We start from the raw sequence: 14732 nt of genomic DNA, 5'->3' as shown, positions 1-14732 counted from the left end.
ATATGCGGAACAAAAGGACAGAGGAACTAATTCTATAGTAACATCAAACAAAATATTAAGAAATAGTTATGCTACCATTCCCACATTATATTCTGTAGGGCAAGAGACACACTTGAGAAATTTGTTGCCTGGTTGAAAAGGAATTAACTGTGCATCTGTAAAAGAGAGGCTCAAGCCAGGCATGGTAGCATACACCTGTAGTCTCAGCACTCAAGTGGTTGAGACAGAAAGATCTTGGGTTCGAGGTCAGCTTGAGATACATAGTGAGAACCTTTGGCTGCAGAAGAACCTGTGGCATTCTTGCACTCGTGTACCACATACGCTTCTTTTCTTTCCCCAGGGATGACATTTCAGTGATAAGAAAATTAACTATGAAAGCTAAAAGGTCTTAGAAAGATCAGAATAAACAAAATTGACCAGGACAGGGAGTTTTCTGTGAGATTGTGTCTCCTAGGAATGTCAGAAGCTACATGCATAAAGTCTCATCAACATGACTGTCCAAACATGAGTTGAACAAGGAGGACGTCAGTAGACATGCTAATGTGGACAAGGAAGCTCACATGGCTTCAGCGCTGTACAAGGAACTACAAGTAACTAAGGAATGTTGAGAGCAGGAGAAATAGTTTTTCCTAGCGAAGAGTGCAAAAATTAGTTATACCATACCAAACTTTGGTGAGCCTTGAAAACATACATACAAGTAACAATATATAGATAGAGCAGGTTATAAATAAATACACATAGACACAGACAGACAGATACACACACACACACACACACACACACACACACACACACACACACGCATGTCCCAACAATTAATGGAAAAAGAGGCCATGAATTTGAAAGAGCAAGGACTGGTACATGGGAAGGCTTGGATAAAGGAAAGGGAAGGGAGAAATGATACAATAGTTTGGAGGGAAGGGAAAATGATGCAATCACATTATAATCTTAAAATATATAAAAAAATTAAATTTAAAAAAACAACCAGGCAAACTCCCAACTTAAAAAAATATAATGTATATACTGCTGAATGAAATCTGTTATTCTAATATGAGATAATTCAACAAAGAGCCAAAGCTGGAGCACACAGTTTAAAACCTATACCCTAGGTTTTTAACTTTCCTAATCATTTGGCTAATAAAATACAATGTGAATGAGTACCTCTTTACTGAGTACTATCTACACACTGCATGCTGGTCTGGGAATTTGGTTCATTTTCAATGCTAGAGATGGAACCCAGGGCTGCAGGCATGCTAGGCAAGCACTCTACTATGTAGGTATACCCTGGCCCTTAGGGGATTTCTCATAGATCATTTCATCTTCATCACAACCTATCACTATTTCACATGTGAAGAAAAGAGAGACACAAGAGAATGAAATAGCTTCTGGAAGTTATTGAAGGTAGGAAATATAGGGACTCTAATGTTCTACTTCCATTATGGTGCATCAATAATTACTTTTCCAAATAATGAATATAAGTAGAATGGCATGTTGTGGATTTTCCAGTCTCTATACAAGTAGATCCAAATCTGCATCACGCTGGACTTGTTCCTAGTTTGTTCCTGGTTTGCAGCAAATGCAGTTCATAGACCCTATGTGCTTTGCTATCTATCACAGACAATCTCAAAATATATCATAAAGGAAAACTTTTCCCTCAAAAGATATTTAAACCTCAAAAGAGACTGCACTAATTTTGTTAAGCCGCCATGAACACTTCAGACTGAAATGCAAACATAGTAAAGTCTATAAAAATGGCCCCCTGAAGCAGCAGCCTCCCCAAAGGCTATTTACAAACAGAGCTGTCACAGGCTATCTAGGCTTCTACAGACACTGTTGTTTAGGAGGAGGTCTGTGAACAGACAAGACTACAGACAAAAGAGAAAAAGATGATTTTTGTGGGTCCTCTAAATTTGAGTGCGGCCTCTACTTCAAATGTGATTTATTCTTCAAAGAGCCACCTTAAATTTCAAATCTGCCATAAAGCTGTTCTAATGAAACGCCAGATATGATTTCTAACTTTCCAGAATGTGAGACATGCTCATGGTCCAAATCTAAATGAAATATGTTAGAAGCAGAATAATGAAGTGGAATGTAGTGTATTATGCTTTCCTATAAATTTCTAGTTTACTAATTGATTCAGTATGAAATTCTTTTTGTGCTTTATACTAGTAGTTTGGGTTTTCTTTTCTTCTGTGAAATTCTCACATCTGTGTGGCAAAAGCATAGCCTATAATACCTGCACTGGAGATGTTGAAATCATGAGGGCAAGGCAGTCTGAGCTACATAGAGTTTCAGGCCAGCCCTGGATATTTAGTAAGATCCTGTCTCCAAAAACCAAAAACAAAAATTTAGCATCTATTAAGAACTAAAAAAAGAAAAAACAAACAAACAAAAAAAAACCCACTAGACACCCAAACCCCAGATCATTCAATCAACAAATGGGTAAATGAACTGAACACATTTCTTAAAAGAAGATATACAAAAAGCCATTAAATATTTTTTAAAAAATGCTCAACAACCTTAGCTATGAGGGAAATGCCAATTAAAAGTGCCTTGAGATTCTATCTTATCCGAGTCAAAATTAAGAAAATGACAGCAAATGCTGGTGAGGATGTGGGGAAAGAGGAATTCATAGTCACTGCAAATAGGAATGTCAACTTCTGCAGCTATTATAGCAATTAGTATGGAGGGTCCTCAAAAAAGCTGAAAACTACCATCTGATCTATCAGCTATATCACTCTTGGGTATCTGCCCCAAAGGAATTGACAATGGCATACCACAGGGTTACCAAAATATCCATATTTAATGCAGCACTATTCACAATTGCAAAGATACATATCCAGCCTAGATGCCTACCAAAGATGAATAGAAAAAACATGACATATATGCACAATGGAATCTTATTTAGTCATTTTTGAAATTGAAACTATGTCAGCTGTAGAGAAATGGATGAATGGAAGATAATCATGTGGAACAAAATAAGCCACATTTGAGAAAGCAAATACAACCTTTCCTTTCACACATGGCATATAGATTTTACTATGAGGCAGAAAGAAGCAGTCTGGACAGAGCAGGAGATGAGACAAGCCAGGATAGTGGGGAAGGAAAGAATATATCACACGTTTTCTCTTGTATGCAGAATCTAGATGTGTGCGTGCCTGTGTTGTGTGTGTGTGTGTGTGTGTGTGTGTGTGTGTGTGTGTGTAAAAAGCAAGAAGAGAGCCAGGCGGTGGTGACGCACGCCTTTAATCCCAGCACTCGGGAGGCAGAGCCAGGCAGATCTCTGTGAGTTCGAGGCCAGCCTTGGCTACCAAGTGAGTCCCAGGAAAGGCACAAAGCTACACAGAGAAACCCTGTCTCGAAAAACCAAAAAAAAAAAAAATAAAAAATAAAAAAATAAAATAAAAAAACTAAAAAGCAAGAAGAGGACTATTGGGGGGGAAGGTTTGCTGTGGATATCGCTCTGTATGCTGTGAATGTGTTGCTCTGATTGGTTAATAAATAAAGTGCTGATTGGCCAGTAGCCAGGCAGGAAGTATAGTATAGGTGGGACAAAGAGAGAGGAGAATTCTGGGAAGAGGAAGGCTGAGTCAGGAATCGCCAGCCAGACACAGAAGAAGCAAGATGCAAAGGCAGAACTGGGAAAAGGTACCAAGCCACATGGCTAAACATAAATAAGAACTATGGGTTAATTTAGGTGTAAGAGCTAGTCAATAGATAGCCTGAGCTAATGGCCGAACAGTTTTAATTAATATAAGCCTCTGTGTTTTTACTTGGGACAGCGGGGCCATGGGAGCCAGGCAGAACCAGAAAAACTGCAGCTACATAGGTCAAAGGGGCCAGCAAGAGAGGGGATGGGGAAGGGCAATGAGGATGGTAAATAAGAGCAAGATACAATGATACACATGCATGAATACAAAGAAAATTATTTTGCATGCAAACTAAAAGAATAGAAAAAAATAAAGTTGGGGGGAATAAAGAAAAGAAAACATCTTAATTACTTAGTTTCTAAGTTATTAAGTAGACCTAGAAATGTCAAAATCTGCTCACCATTCAGATTCTGTGGCACAGACCTTCTAACCAGGCCTGTAATAAATCAACTAGCAGACCAAATTTAATGACATTACGATCCTGCAACCATTTATTTAATACTATGCAATCTAGGAGATACCATTTTAGGTGTGCTATATAAATGGAGCAGTTTCTTTCCTAAAGAAAGTCATGAGTCTGGTGAGGAGGCATATTTGCAAACAGCTACTTAATTGAGTATTAATGGGTATGACAAAAAAGAAAAATGTGATCAGAGTGGGGTATGACAAAAAAGAAAAATGTGATCAGAGTGGGGTATGACAAAAAAGAAAAATGTGATCAGAGTGCTATAGGAACTTAAAATGACCTAGAGGAATCCTCTAGAAGGGAGTCACAGGGTTCGAGGGCAGTGCCCGGAGCACTAGAGATGTGTAGTGCAGCACTACAGAAGACACATGTCATGCCAAACAATTGTGGGAGGTTCCCAGTGGCCTGAGAACGAGGAAAGAAAGCAGGACAGGTGATGATGAGGCCAGAGGGCCTTTACTGCTACCCTAAAGAGTCTAAACTTTTAACAGAAATCACAGAGAGTTTTAAGCAAAAGGGAGACAGCTTTCAATGTGTGATTAGAGAGAAGTTTAAGAGATCAGTTTGGAAATAACTCAAAGCTCAGGTAAGGTTGATGGGGTGAAAGGAACATTAGAGGCAGAAAGGAAATGCAATTGAATCTGAGTGCTGACGGCACAGACTGTCTCAGCCATTCAGTGAATATCTACCACACACACGATGGTTAAGTGTTCACTGTCAACCTGACCGAAATCTAGAATTTCCTGGAAGACGGGCCTCTGGGCATGTCTGTGTGAGTTATCTTGATTACCTTAACTGATGAAGAAAGGCCCATTTTAATTGTGGGCATGACCATTCCTGGACTGGATAAATTGGAGAAAGGGAACTGAGCAAAAGTTTGCCCTGCTCTGCTTCTTGACTGAAGATAAAATGTGACCAGCTCCCTCAAGCTCCTCCAGTTGTGACTTCCCTACCACAATGGACTGTAATCAAAACTGTGAGCCAAAATAAAGCCTTAAGTTGCTTTTATCGGGGTATTGTATCACAGCAACAGGAAAAGAAACCAAGACAATGTATACTAGGTTCTATGTTTAGTGTTCCAGCATCTAGTACAACATTAAACATTAAACTGATAACATATGCGATTTCCGTCCGTGGGAAACTTAGGAGCTAGCAGAGGGAACGCTGACATTGATAAGGAACAATTAAGCAAAGAGATGAAATAATTCCATGTTATGGTAAGTGGTGTGATGGGAGAAAGAAAGGTACGATAGGGGAGAGAAGGGGACATAGAGGACTGTCAGAGGGAGAAGAGACTCTTGGGTTGAAATTACAGAACGAGAAGGGGCATGCAAGGCAAGAGTGTTCCCAGGAGAAGAAAGCACTAGTTCCAAGTTCATGAAGTACCAAAACCTTGGCATGCCTACAGAGGTCAAAGAACAGGCATGTGTGGTGAGAATTTGAAGGGAGGCGAATGGAGACGGGTATGAGACAAGGTCAGGAAACCAAAGGCCCCCGTCATGCAAATCCTCACAGGCTATGATAGAGAGTATGGAATGCTTCTCAGTGAAAACAGAAATTCAGTAATCATGACTACCTTTATGTTATTTGTGAATATAATACTTGCCTTTAAGTTAGACCAAGAACAGGTCCTATTTATTGACACATTTTCAGCATTTTCTAGTATGAGAAATGTTCCATGACTGTTAAATTAATTTGATGAACTACATACTATTTGTAAACTAATCAATGGTCACAATTTGGCTAATACAAGCAAAAATAAAAGGAGAAAAACTAGCCTTAAGTAACTTAGGCACATTTGGAAGAGGATGTGAAAGGAGAAGGAGAGAGAGGAATGAAAAACTATTATAGATACAGCTCACTTTGTTCACTTCTTCCAAGTGTGCTGATCTCAGCAGGAGCTGGGGCTGTGTTGTACATTCACATGTAAGCAGTAGTGTTCTCAAACAGAAACTAACTGAGGCCCAGAAAGTCAAAGATGAAAAACATAGTGCTTTACAAAGGGCAAGTGACATCATGAACTTGTCATACCAGGATAGGTGATGGTTGCGAAGGGAAGCAGAGTCATTTTCCTTTGGGGACATAGCTGCTAGTAAGTCACTCATACACACATGGGAAGTACTAACTGGACTCACAGGGTTATCAACAACAACCAGGACAAAAATAACACAGGCACGAAGTCTAGAGGGAGGTGAGGTAGGGAGACCCTAGGGCAAGTTGGAGGGAGGTAATGGTGGTTGGACATGATTGAAATATATTTTATGAATATACAACGTTTTCAAAGAATAAAAAAATTTAAAAAAAAGCATAATAGCATGGTTTAAGAATTATACATTTGCACTGGAAAAGAAAAAAAGACTAGGTATGATGAAATTGTTTAATAGTTTCTACAATGACTACAAATTGACACACTGGCTGCTTTTGGGATAGATGGAAATAAGGAATAGTCTGTAAATCACTTGTCATTCTGATGAGGTAACTCTGGCAGTTATATGTTCCTCATTTGGGCAAAGTTCATGGTTTTGAAAATGGTTTCCATTATATTTTCAGCAAACAAGTCTTGCACTAAGGTAGCAAGTCTAAGAAAATCTATCCAAATCAGACTTCTACAGAGATTTAATGTTCCACTGTCAATGTACAAGAAATATCTGTGGAGCAGACCCTCTAAATATGTAGATGCAAGTATTCCTGGCCATCTTCAAGTCATCACAAATACATTCACCTAAGTAAACAGCAGCACATTTCTATCTTTTGGAGATGCTTAATATTTTGAATAAAGAGACAGTATGAGATAAAGGTTTGGAATATAATAATATACATACTAAAAAGATTTTGAAAAACCAGACTTTACAGATTAGAAGAAAAGACATTAGCAGCTCCTGCTTTCCAATTGTGGATATTTTTAAATTTCACAATTACTATTTGAGATTCAGAAATAAAATATTACAGTGAGAATTAAAAACACTGTGATGGGAAGGGAAGAGTATGCAATGTATAGCTTAGAAATCCATTATGCAATGAACAGCATGTGAAATACTGCCAGACTGATTCCATTTTGGATTTTAGCAAAGCCTCTTACCCGGAGTCCATGGAAACGAGGATTACTATAGAAGAGCTTCATCTGCTCAGATGGAAGTGGTCCTAGCACCTTCTGAATAGTAAAGAGTTGGTCAATTTCACTTTCTCCAGGAAATAAGGGCTGTCCATCACTCAGCTCCCCAAGAATACAGCCCACTGACCACATGTCCACAGATTTTCCATAGGGAGCTCTGAAAAGCAAAAGAAGAGACGAGCTTAGCAACCAAAGACACAAAATGGTTTAATAATTCTCAACTTATTTTGGACCAATTTATGATTTAAAATATGCATGTACTTAAGGAATTTAAAAGGGCCACTAGCAAACATGAGACTAGAAATAAGGAATTAGAGCTATCTACATAAAAACTCTGAACACAAGTCTGTAACCCACTCTCAAAAAGAAATCAATTTAAACACAATTGAGTTAGTATATACTGATTTGAAATCTAGGTCTCTCTTGACACAAACGGCTTTAATAAACCCTAATGTAGTGTACACAGTGGGTGAGAACACCTCACTTAGGGAATGAAATGTTCCCAAGAAATATTTTCAAATAATGATACTTTAAGCTTTAGTCTGGTAGAATGTGCCATTGCCTTATGTACCTTAAACAAATACTGAATGTCATTTCACTTCTGATTGCTCAGTATCACAATTTCCAACAGCTAAGATGAGTTATGTGAATATAACTATTTTATATAAGGCATTCTGATAGTTACTTCTCTCTTTTTTCTTTTTCTTTTCTTTCTTTCTTTCTTTTTTGGTTTTTCAAGACAGAGTTTCTCTGTGTAGTTTTGGTGCTTGTCCTGAATCTTGCTCTGTAGACCAGGCTGTCTTCAAACTCACAGAGATCCGCCTGGCTCTGCTTCCCAAGTGCCGGGATTAAAGGCATACGCCACCCCACCTGGCTTCAAATAATGTTTTCATGTACTTAAGGGTTTGTAGCCCTCTTTTAGGACCTAAATCACTAGAGAGAGAGCTTTACAAAGAGAGTTTGCTACAAATGGAGGCCATAAATGAAAATCTAAGGCCTTATAGCTTGGTACCTAAAGCCTAAAATAAGTTATTTATGACAGATTACACAAAAACTATATGTACAGTTTCAAACATAAATAATCCAAGCCTTAAAAAGGGAAAGCCAAAATAAGATATGTGAAAAATAATTTCAAATGAAATTCTAGAATGCCATAATAATAATATAAAAATTTAAACTAAAGCACTATTAGCATACAGAATATATTTAGGTTAATGTAAGTTACTGTAACAATAACTCAGTATTTCATTTATCTCATTTCCTTCTCACACACAAAAAAATCTAAAACTATGATGAAAGCTCATTTAGACATTTTTGGTAGCTTTCTGGGCAATTAAGCATATTGATTTTAAAAATACTATTTGAGATAAAGAAAACCTGTCATATGGTACTAGATTGAGAAACCTATGGAAAAAGCTCAGGCTTATGACAAGCTATTTTAATCCTATCATCTAATTTGAATACTTTATGCAGCTGAAACTATTTTGGATATCAAGGACAAAGTCCTTGGAATGTATAAACATGTAGACTCTTAATATAAAACCAAATACCAAATGATTTCAATGACATTTTTACAGAAATAGTATGGTACTTAAACTAGAACATGACAATCAATTCAACTGAGCTCAAGTTGGCTGTGCTGTGCTCATCTAATTTTAGCAACTATCAAACATATCTAAAGATAACGTCAGTTTTCCAATGGGTACCATTAGAGAACAAACGTTCTCTACAAGATTCACAATAAAGCTATCCTCACAATACACTCCGCAGGTCTATTTTATAGATGAAAATCACATTTTTAAAGACTTCTTCTGCCATACTTGGGCTCTTGCTTGCAGTTCAAAGAATGATCTACTTCATACTCTTCATTGGCAAATAGTGTCCTGTAAATTCAAATTACAAATCCCTCAAAAGAGTATAATACAGTCCAGTGATCCACAAAGGCACTCAGGAGAAATGCAGATGGATACAAAGAAAAACAATCCTAAGTCCAAGATCAAAAATAAGCACAAGAAGCTGAGCCGATGGCACAGTGGGTAAAGTGCTCGATAAGTAAGCATGAGAACACGAGTTGTGATCCCTAGCACCCACATAAACATATGGGTGCAGCAGTGAATGTTTGTAATGCCAGCACTGGGAAGCAGAGACAAAAGGATCCTAGGGGCTCACTGGCCAGCCAACCAAATGAACCAAAAGACCCTGTTCAAAGAAACAAGGAGAACAATATAGGAAGACACCCAATGTCAATCCCTGACCTTTCCATATGCACTCATAGTGGCGTGCACACACGTGCACACACACACACAGACGCACACACAAATTAACACAGAAGTCTATAACTCGGTCTATTCAAATGATGGGACAATATGGGGACTAACCATAATTTGCTTTGCAGGATAAATCAAGCTTTTGATTTAAGAGAATAATAAAGATTTTTAAAACATCAGTAATTTTTATTGACCCTAGATCAGCAATAAATCAAGAATTGCATCAGACAGTGGCTGGTAAACATTAGAAAATGAATAGTTAACATCCAATAAACTCTCCATGAGTAGTACATATAGTCACTAGTGCTATCCAGAAGAACTACAGAAATTTACATCGCTATTACATAAAAGGTATCTTTTAGGAATTAAATTTCTCATATTTCCCCAGACACATATATGTGCCATGAAAGAAATGTGGTAAAACCTACAATTTGTGTAGTTTTCATTATTTACCCACATGGCTAATTTTAATTGTTAGAGTGTTTTCTTTCTCTGTTACTGGGTTCCAAAGGAGGAACTCTGGTTAAGAAAAATGAGAAAACACTACAGCTAGGGTAGGCAGAAAATTCTTAATGAAAATATGTGATGGAGATACAGACTTCAGGCTCCCTCTTGGCTGTAAAGTTAACATGCACAAAAAAGAAACTTTTTAGAAGATTTTCTGGTACTATCAGATGAATGACAGGACACTAAAAGTGGAAAGGTTTATGGGTAAAGTGGATGAATGTGGAAATGAGGCTGAAAAGAATCAGCAATGCAGGTCTAAATGTGCATAACCATTTATCATCAAACAAGATTTACATTGTTCAGAAGAAAACTGAAAATTGGTTCAGTATTCACCCCATGTCTAGCTAAGTGGCTGAATGTAAACTCAAGTATGTGTCTAATGTGTCAACAGATAAAAGAGAATGTCAAACCATCCCCTTGTAAGTCATCTTTAATATCATTATCTTCTATCAAGAGGTAGGATTTATTTCTCCACACTTTGAATTAGGGTTTGGTCAACAAGGCAAATGCTGTACAAACAGGCCCTTGGAAAGCACCTTTGCTTTATGGTTGTACTTCATGCTGCACATAATTGTCCTATCACATTAGAAACTGGACTAGCTTACCGAAAGATAAGTCCAGATGGATACATGATGCTTTGCCAGGGGAAAAGAGAATAGCTCAGTTGGTAAAGTTCCTGCCTTGCAAAAACTAAGGACCTGAGTTCAGTCACTAGAATACACATAAAAACGCCAGGTATGGTGGTACACATTTGTAATCCAAGCACTGGAAAGGCAGAGACAGCAGGATCCCTGGGGTTCACTGTCCAGGCAACCTAGCCCAACTATTAGAGGCCGGTGAAAGACCTTGCCTCACAAAAGTGACTGGATGCCTGAAGAATGATATTCTGGCCTCTACATGCACATACACCCGCTCCCCTGACACACACAAGGAGAAAAACAAAAGGTCTATCAGACACCAGCCAAAGCCCTCTACATCAACTAGTTCCTACTCCATCTGCCAGCTAACTAGGTACCATCAGAGTGACTCCAAGAGAGGTCACTCCACTCAGCTCTCAAGTTACAGGTACTCAGAACTGTGATAAATAAAATGAAGCTTGTTTCTTAGCATCAAGTTCTTAGGTGTCTTTTTTTTTTTTACAGTGAATATGCAACTAATATATTTAAGTAACCCAAGTTTTTATTTTCCATAAGTGATCCCAATATAAATGATAAAGAAAGAACAAACGTGTATGCGCCACTCTATTTAAAAAAGGAACTTACCCAAGTAATAGCTCTGGTGACCGGTACCACCTTGTAGCCACATATTCTGTGTAATTCGCATTATTGCCTTCAGAGAGATTCCGAGCAAAACCTGAAAGAATAGCAATTTCCTGTTGGCAAAATAGTTCACCTCTAGTAATACTTTCAAAGAATACCAAAAGAACATAATGACTAACATAAATGGACTGTTTATTAAGAACATCTTTATTTGAAATAGTTAATAGTGCTCACATGTTTAAGTACATGATGAATTTGCTATCGACTCAGTCTTTTTTTCTGTGCTAAAGAGATCCATGTTTTTAAATGCACCCTGTGTTTTCATAAGCGTTTGGAGCCATATTTTCAAATAGACTCTTCTAAGATTTTCAATTTAAAATTGTGTGCTCACTAGGGCCAGAAGTCAAAGTCACACGAGCATTAATTTCTGCTATGTAAGATGCCCATAGTGTTGTGTATTTACTGTTGCTGAGCAGTTCCAGTCATTAAGTAAACAATTAACAGTTGGCACAGATAGAAACAAGTAGGCTGAAAATTACTCTTAGCCCTTAATGTTGTAGAAGTGACTTAGGGGTATCTTAATTACCTCTTAGATGCTAGCATTGCTTTTGTCCCCCACTTTTTCCAAAGGGTTAGGGCCAAACAATGAAGCAGTAGGCTAAATTAATTACCCATCTAATTCACCAGATGCAAGTTCACCACCAGGGTTATAGAGAACTAAAATATGAAAACTGGAGTAGAAATTAAGGTTTGTGTCAGTCTGAGAAGCAAAAATTAGTGTTTCTTAAAGTGAAACAGTTAAAAAAAAAAAAAAGAAGGAAACAACAGCAAAGACAAAGCCCCCAACTTCACCTAATCAATTCTTTTTACTGAGGCAGTTGCTGGATACCTATGTGCAATTCAAGTCAGACGAAAGAGTTGCTCTCTGCTAGGGAAGGCAATTAATTAGGAAGTCCTTGATGGGACCCACAGGACATAGAATGCCACACGGAATGCTGACCACTTTTTAAAGCAGTAATGCTAGAGAAACAATCCTCTTTTCCTATTATTAACCATTCTGCAGGCATTTCTTTTGTATTTATACCTGTTTTATAATCTTCAGTCACCCTGGGCCTTAATGTAGAATCACGGAGGCATAGAAAATTGTGTCTGGGGGACAGAGAATCTGCTGACACTTTAGGAGGTAATCATAATTACAGATGGAAACTCACAGACAATATTCCTGGAAGCCAGTTGAGGCCAGAAGAGGGAAGTCAGATCCCTTGAAATTGGAGTTACAGGCAGTCCTGAGCTGCTTTGTGGGTACTGGGTACTGAACCCAGGTCTTTTCAAGAGCAGTAAGTGCTCTTAATCACTGAGCCATCTCTCCAGCTCCCAATAATATTTAAAGAGTTGCCATGTTCTACAATGTAGATCAGGTAAAAGGATCATTTCAAAGGTGACCTCCTGGGGCTGGAAATACATTCAGTTGGTAGTCTGCATAGCATGCTGGAATCCCTGGGTTCTACCCCTAACATTGCATAAACTGGGTATGGTGGCACATGATTGTAATTCCAATACTCAAGAGGTGGTGGCTGGTAGATCAGAAGTTCAGGGCCATCCTTAGCTACATAGTGAGTTGGAGGTCAGCCTGGGATACATGAGAACCTATTTCAGAATAAAACAATAATTTAAGTATTTAAATCAACTGTTAAGTACTAAAGATAACTAAAAATTTTACCTGTCTGCTTCTTTTTGTAAATGCTCCTTTCTGACATTTTATCGAGCCATGCCCTAAGCACTATTAACTCAGGATTTTAAAACTTTTGTTTATTATTTAAAATATTTAACAGAATTATCCACATGGGAAACAATACAGATTTTCACTAGGAGTGTAATTTTTAGAAGCTTTCCCATATATTTGAGAAATAAGAGTATTGTACACCAATTACCTATTTCATTCATTAAACATTTAACAGGAATAAATGGATGTGTTCTAAAAATGTGTACAACCACTGTATGTATCCCATACATAAGTGTGAATACATATGAGTATTTATCTAGTGGTTATGACTAACTGTAGAACAATTTCTATCAATATACAAATCATTTTACCCTACTCTAACCAGGAATCTATACTGATGGTTTAAAGAACACTCTAATTCTGGGGTCATTTGGTACTGGGTCACTTAGTACATTACTCTTATGTGACAAGCAAGTATTTGCTTCAAACTAAGTGCCATTAAACAAATAACTGCATAATTTGTTAAAATTGTACACAATATAACATATAACAAAGAGAAAGCAAAGCTATCCCAGCTGTCAACTGTTAGCACATGACCTAACCGAATGCTCTTCTACTAATTTAAATCAAAATATAAGATTACTTATAATATACCTTTAAAAGCTACCCATGTAGTATATTAAATTAACCCTCTCAATATTGGGGCTCGATTTCTTTTTAACTCACCGAAGTCGCATAGTTTCAGGACATCGTTGTGGCTGATTAAGAGATTTTCAGGCTTTATATCTAGAATATCAAGATTAAAAAACAGGAAGTGAAAATGTTCTCTTTTCTGCTGACCAACACTTACAGTGCTGTAATGGCATCCATCTGAAACCATCTAAGCAGGATTCGACCAGAAAACTGGGCAGTGTAAAGAAGACATTTTATGCTGTTATAAAAAACTTTCAATTAAGCCGGGCGGTGGTGGCGCACGCCTTTAATCCCAGCACTTGGGAGGCAGAGCCAGGTGGATCTCTGTGAGTTCGAGGCCAGCCTGGGCTACCATGTGAGTTCCAGGAAAGGCGCAAAGCTACACAGAGAAACCCTGTCAAAAACAAAAACAAAAACAAAAACAATATTCAATTAATTTCGTTTTTAAATTATATTTAAAAGATTTTTGTCCATTTTACATACCGACCACAGTTCCCCCTCCCTCTCCTCCTCCTGCTCACCTCTCACCTCCCCCCTACTCCTTAGAGAGGGTAAGGCCTCCCATGGAAGTCAACAAAGCCTGGCATAACAAGATGAGGCAGGACAAGGCCCTCCCCCTTCATTAAGGCCTAGCAAGGCATCCCACCATAGAGAATGGGCTCCAAAAAGCCAGTTCATGAACCAGGGATAAATCCTATTCAGGGCCCCACATACTTCCCTAGTCACACAACTGTCACCCATATGCAGAGGGCCTAGCTTGGTCCCATGCAGGCTCCCCAGCTGTCAGTCTAGAGTCAGTGAGCTCCCACCAGCTCTGGTCAGCTGTCTCTGTGGGTTTCCCCACCATGATCTTGACCCTTTGCTCATGTAATCCTTCCTCCCTCTCTTCAACTGGACTCCAGGAGCTCAGCCCCATGCTTGGCTGTGGATCTCTGCGTCTGCTTCCATCAGTCACTGGATGAAAGTTCTATGATGACAATTAGGGTAGTCATCGATCTGATTACAGGAGAAGGCCAGTTCAGGGACCCTCTCCACTATTGCTTGGAGTCTTATCT

General features: G+C 38.3%; 1 protein-coding gene across 5 annotated transcripts in view; it reads right to left on the bottom strand.

Annotated features, from left to right (window-relative positions):
- Positions 1-14732, bottom strand: part of Cdkl5 (cyclin dependent kinase like 5) — a 177018-nt gene that overhangs the window by 36425 nt on the left and 125861 nt on the right. For all 5 annotated transcript variants that reach the window (XM_028873263.2, XM_028873262.2, XM_028873264.2 and 2 more), the window contains 3 exons: positions 13711-13770; positions 11265-11355; positions 7196-7385 (listed from right to left, as the gene is read on the bottom strand). In XM_028873263.2, coding sequence (XP_028729096.1) covers positions 7196-7385; positions 11265-11355; positions 13711-13770 — 341 coding nt within the window. The remainder of the gene's footprint in view (positions 1-7195; positions 7386-11264; positions 11356-13710; positions 13771-14732) is intronic.

Source organism: Peromyscus leucopus, chromosome X (genome assembly GCF_004664715.2).
Source record: "Peromyscus leucopus breed LL Stock chromosome X, UCI_PerLeu_2.1, whole genome shotgun sequence".
Taxonomy (NCBI): Eukaryota; Metazoa; Chordata; class Mammalia; order Rodentia; family Cricetidae; genus Peromyscus; species Peromyscus leucopus.
Note: the sequence above shows the minus strand (reverse complement) of the source record. Positions and strands in the feature narration are given on the sequence as shown.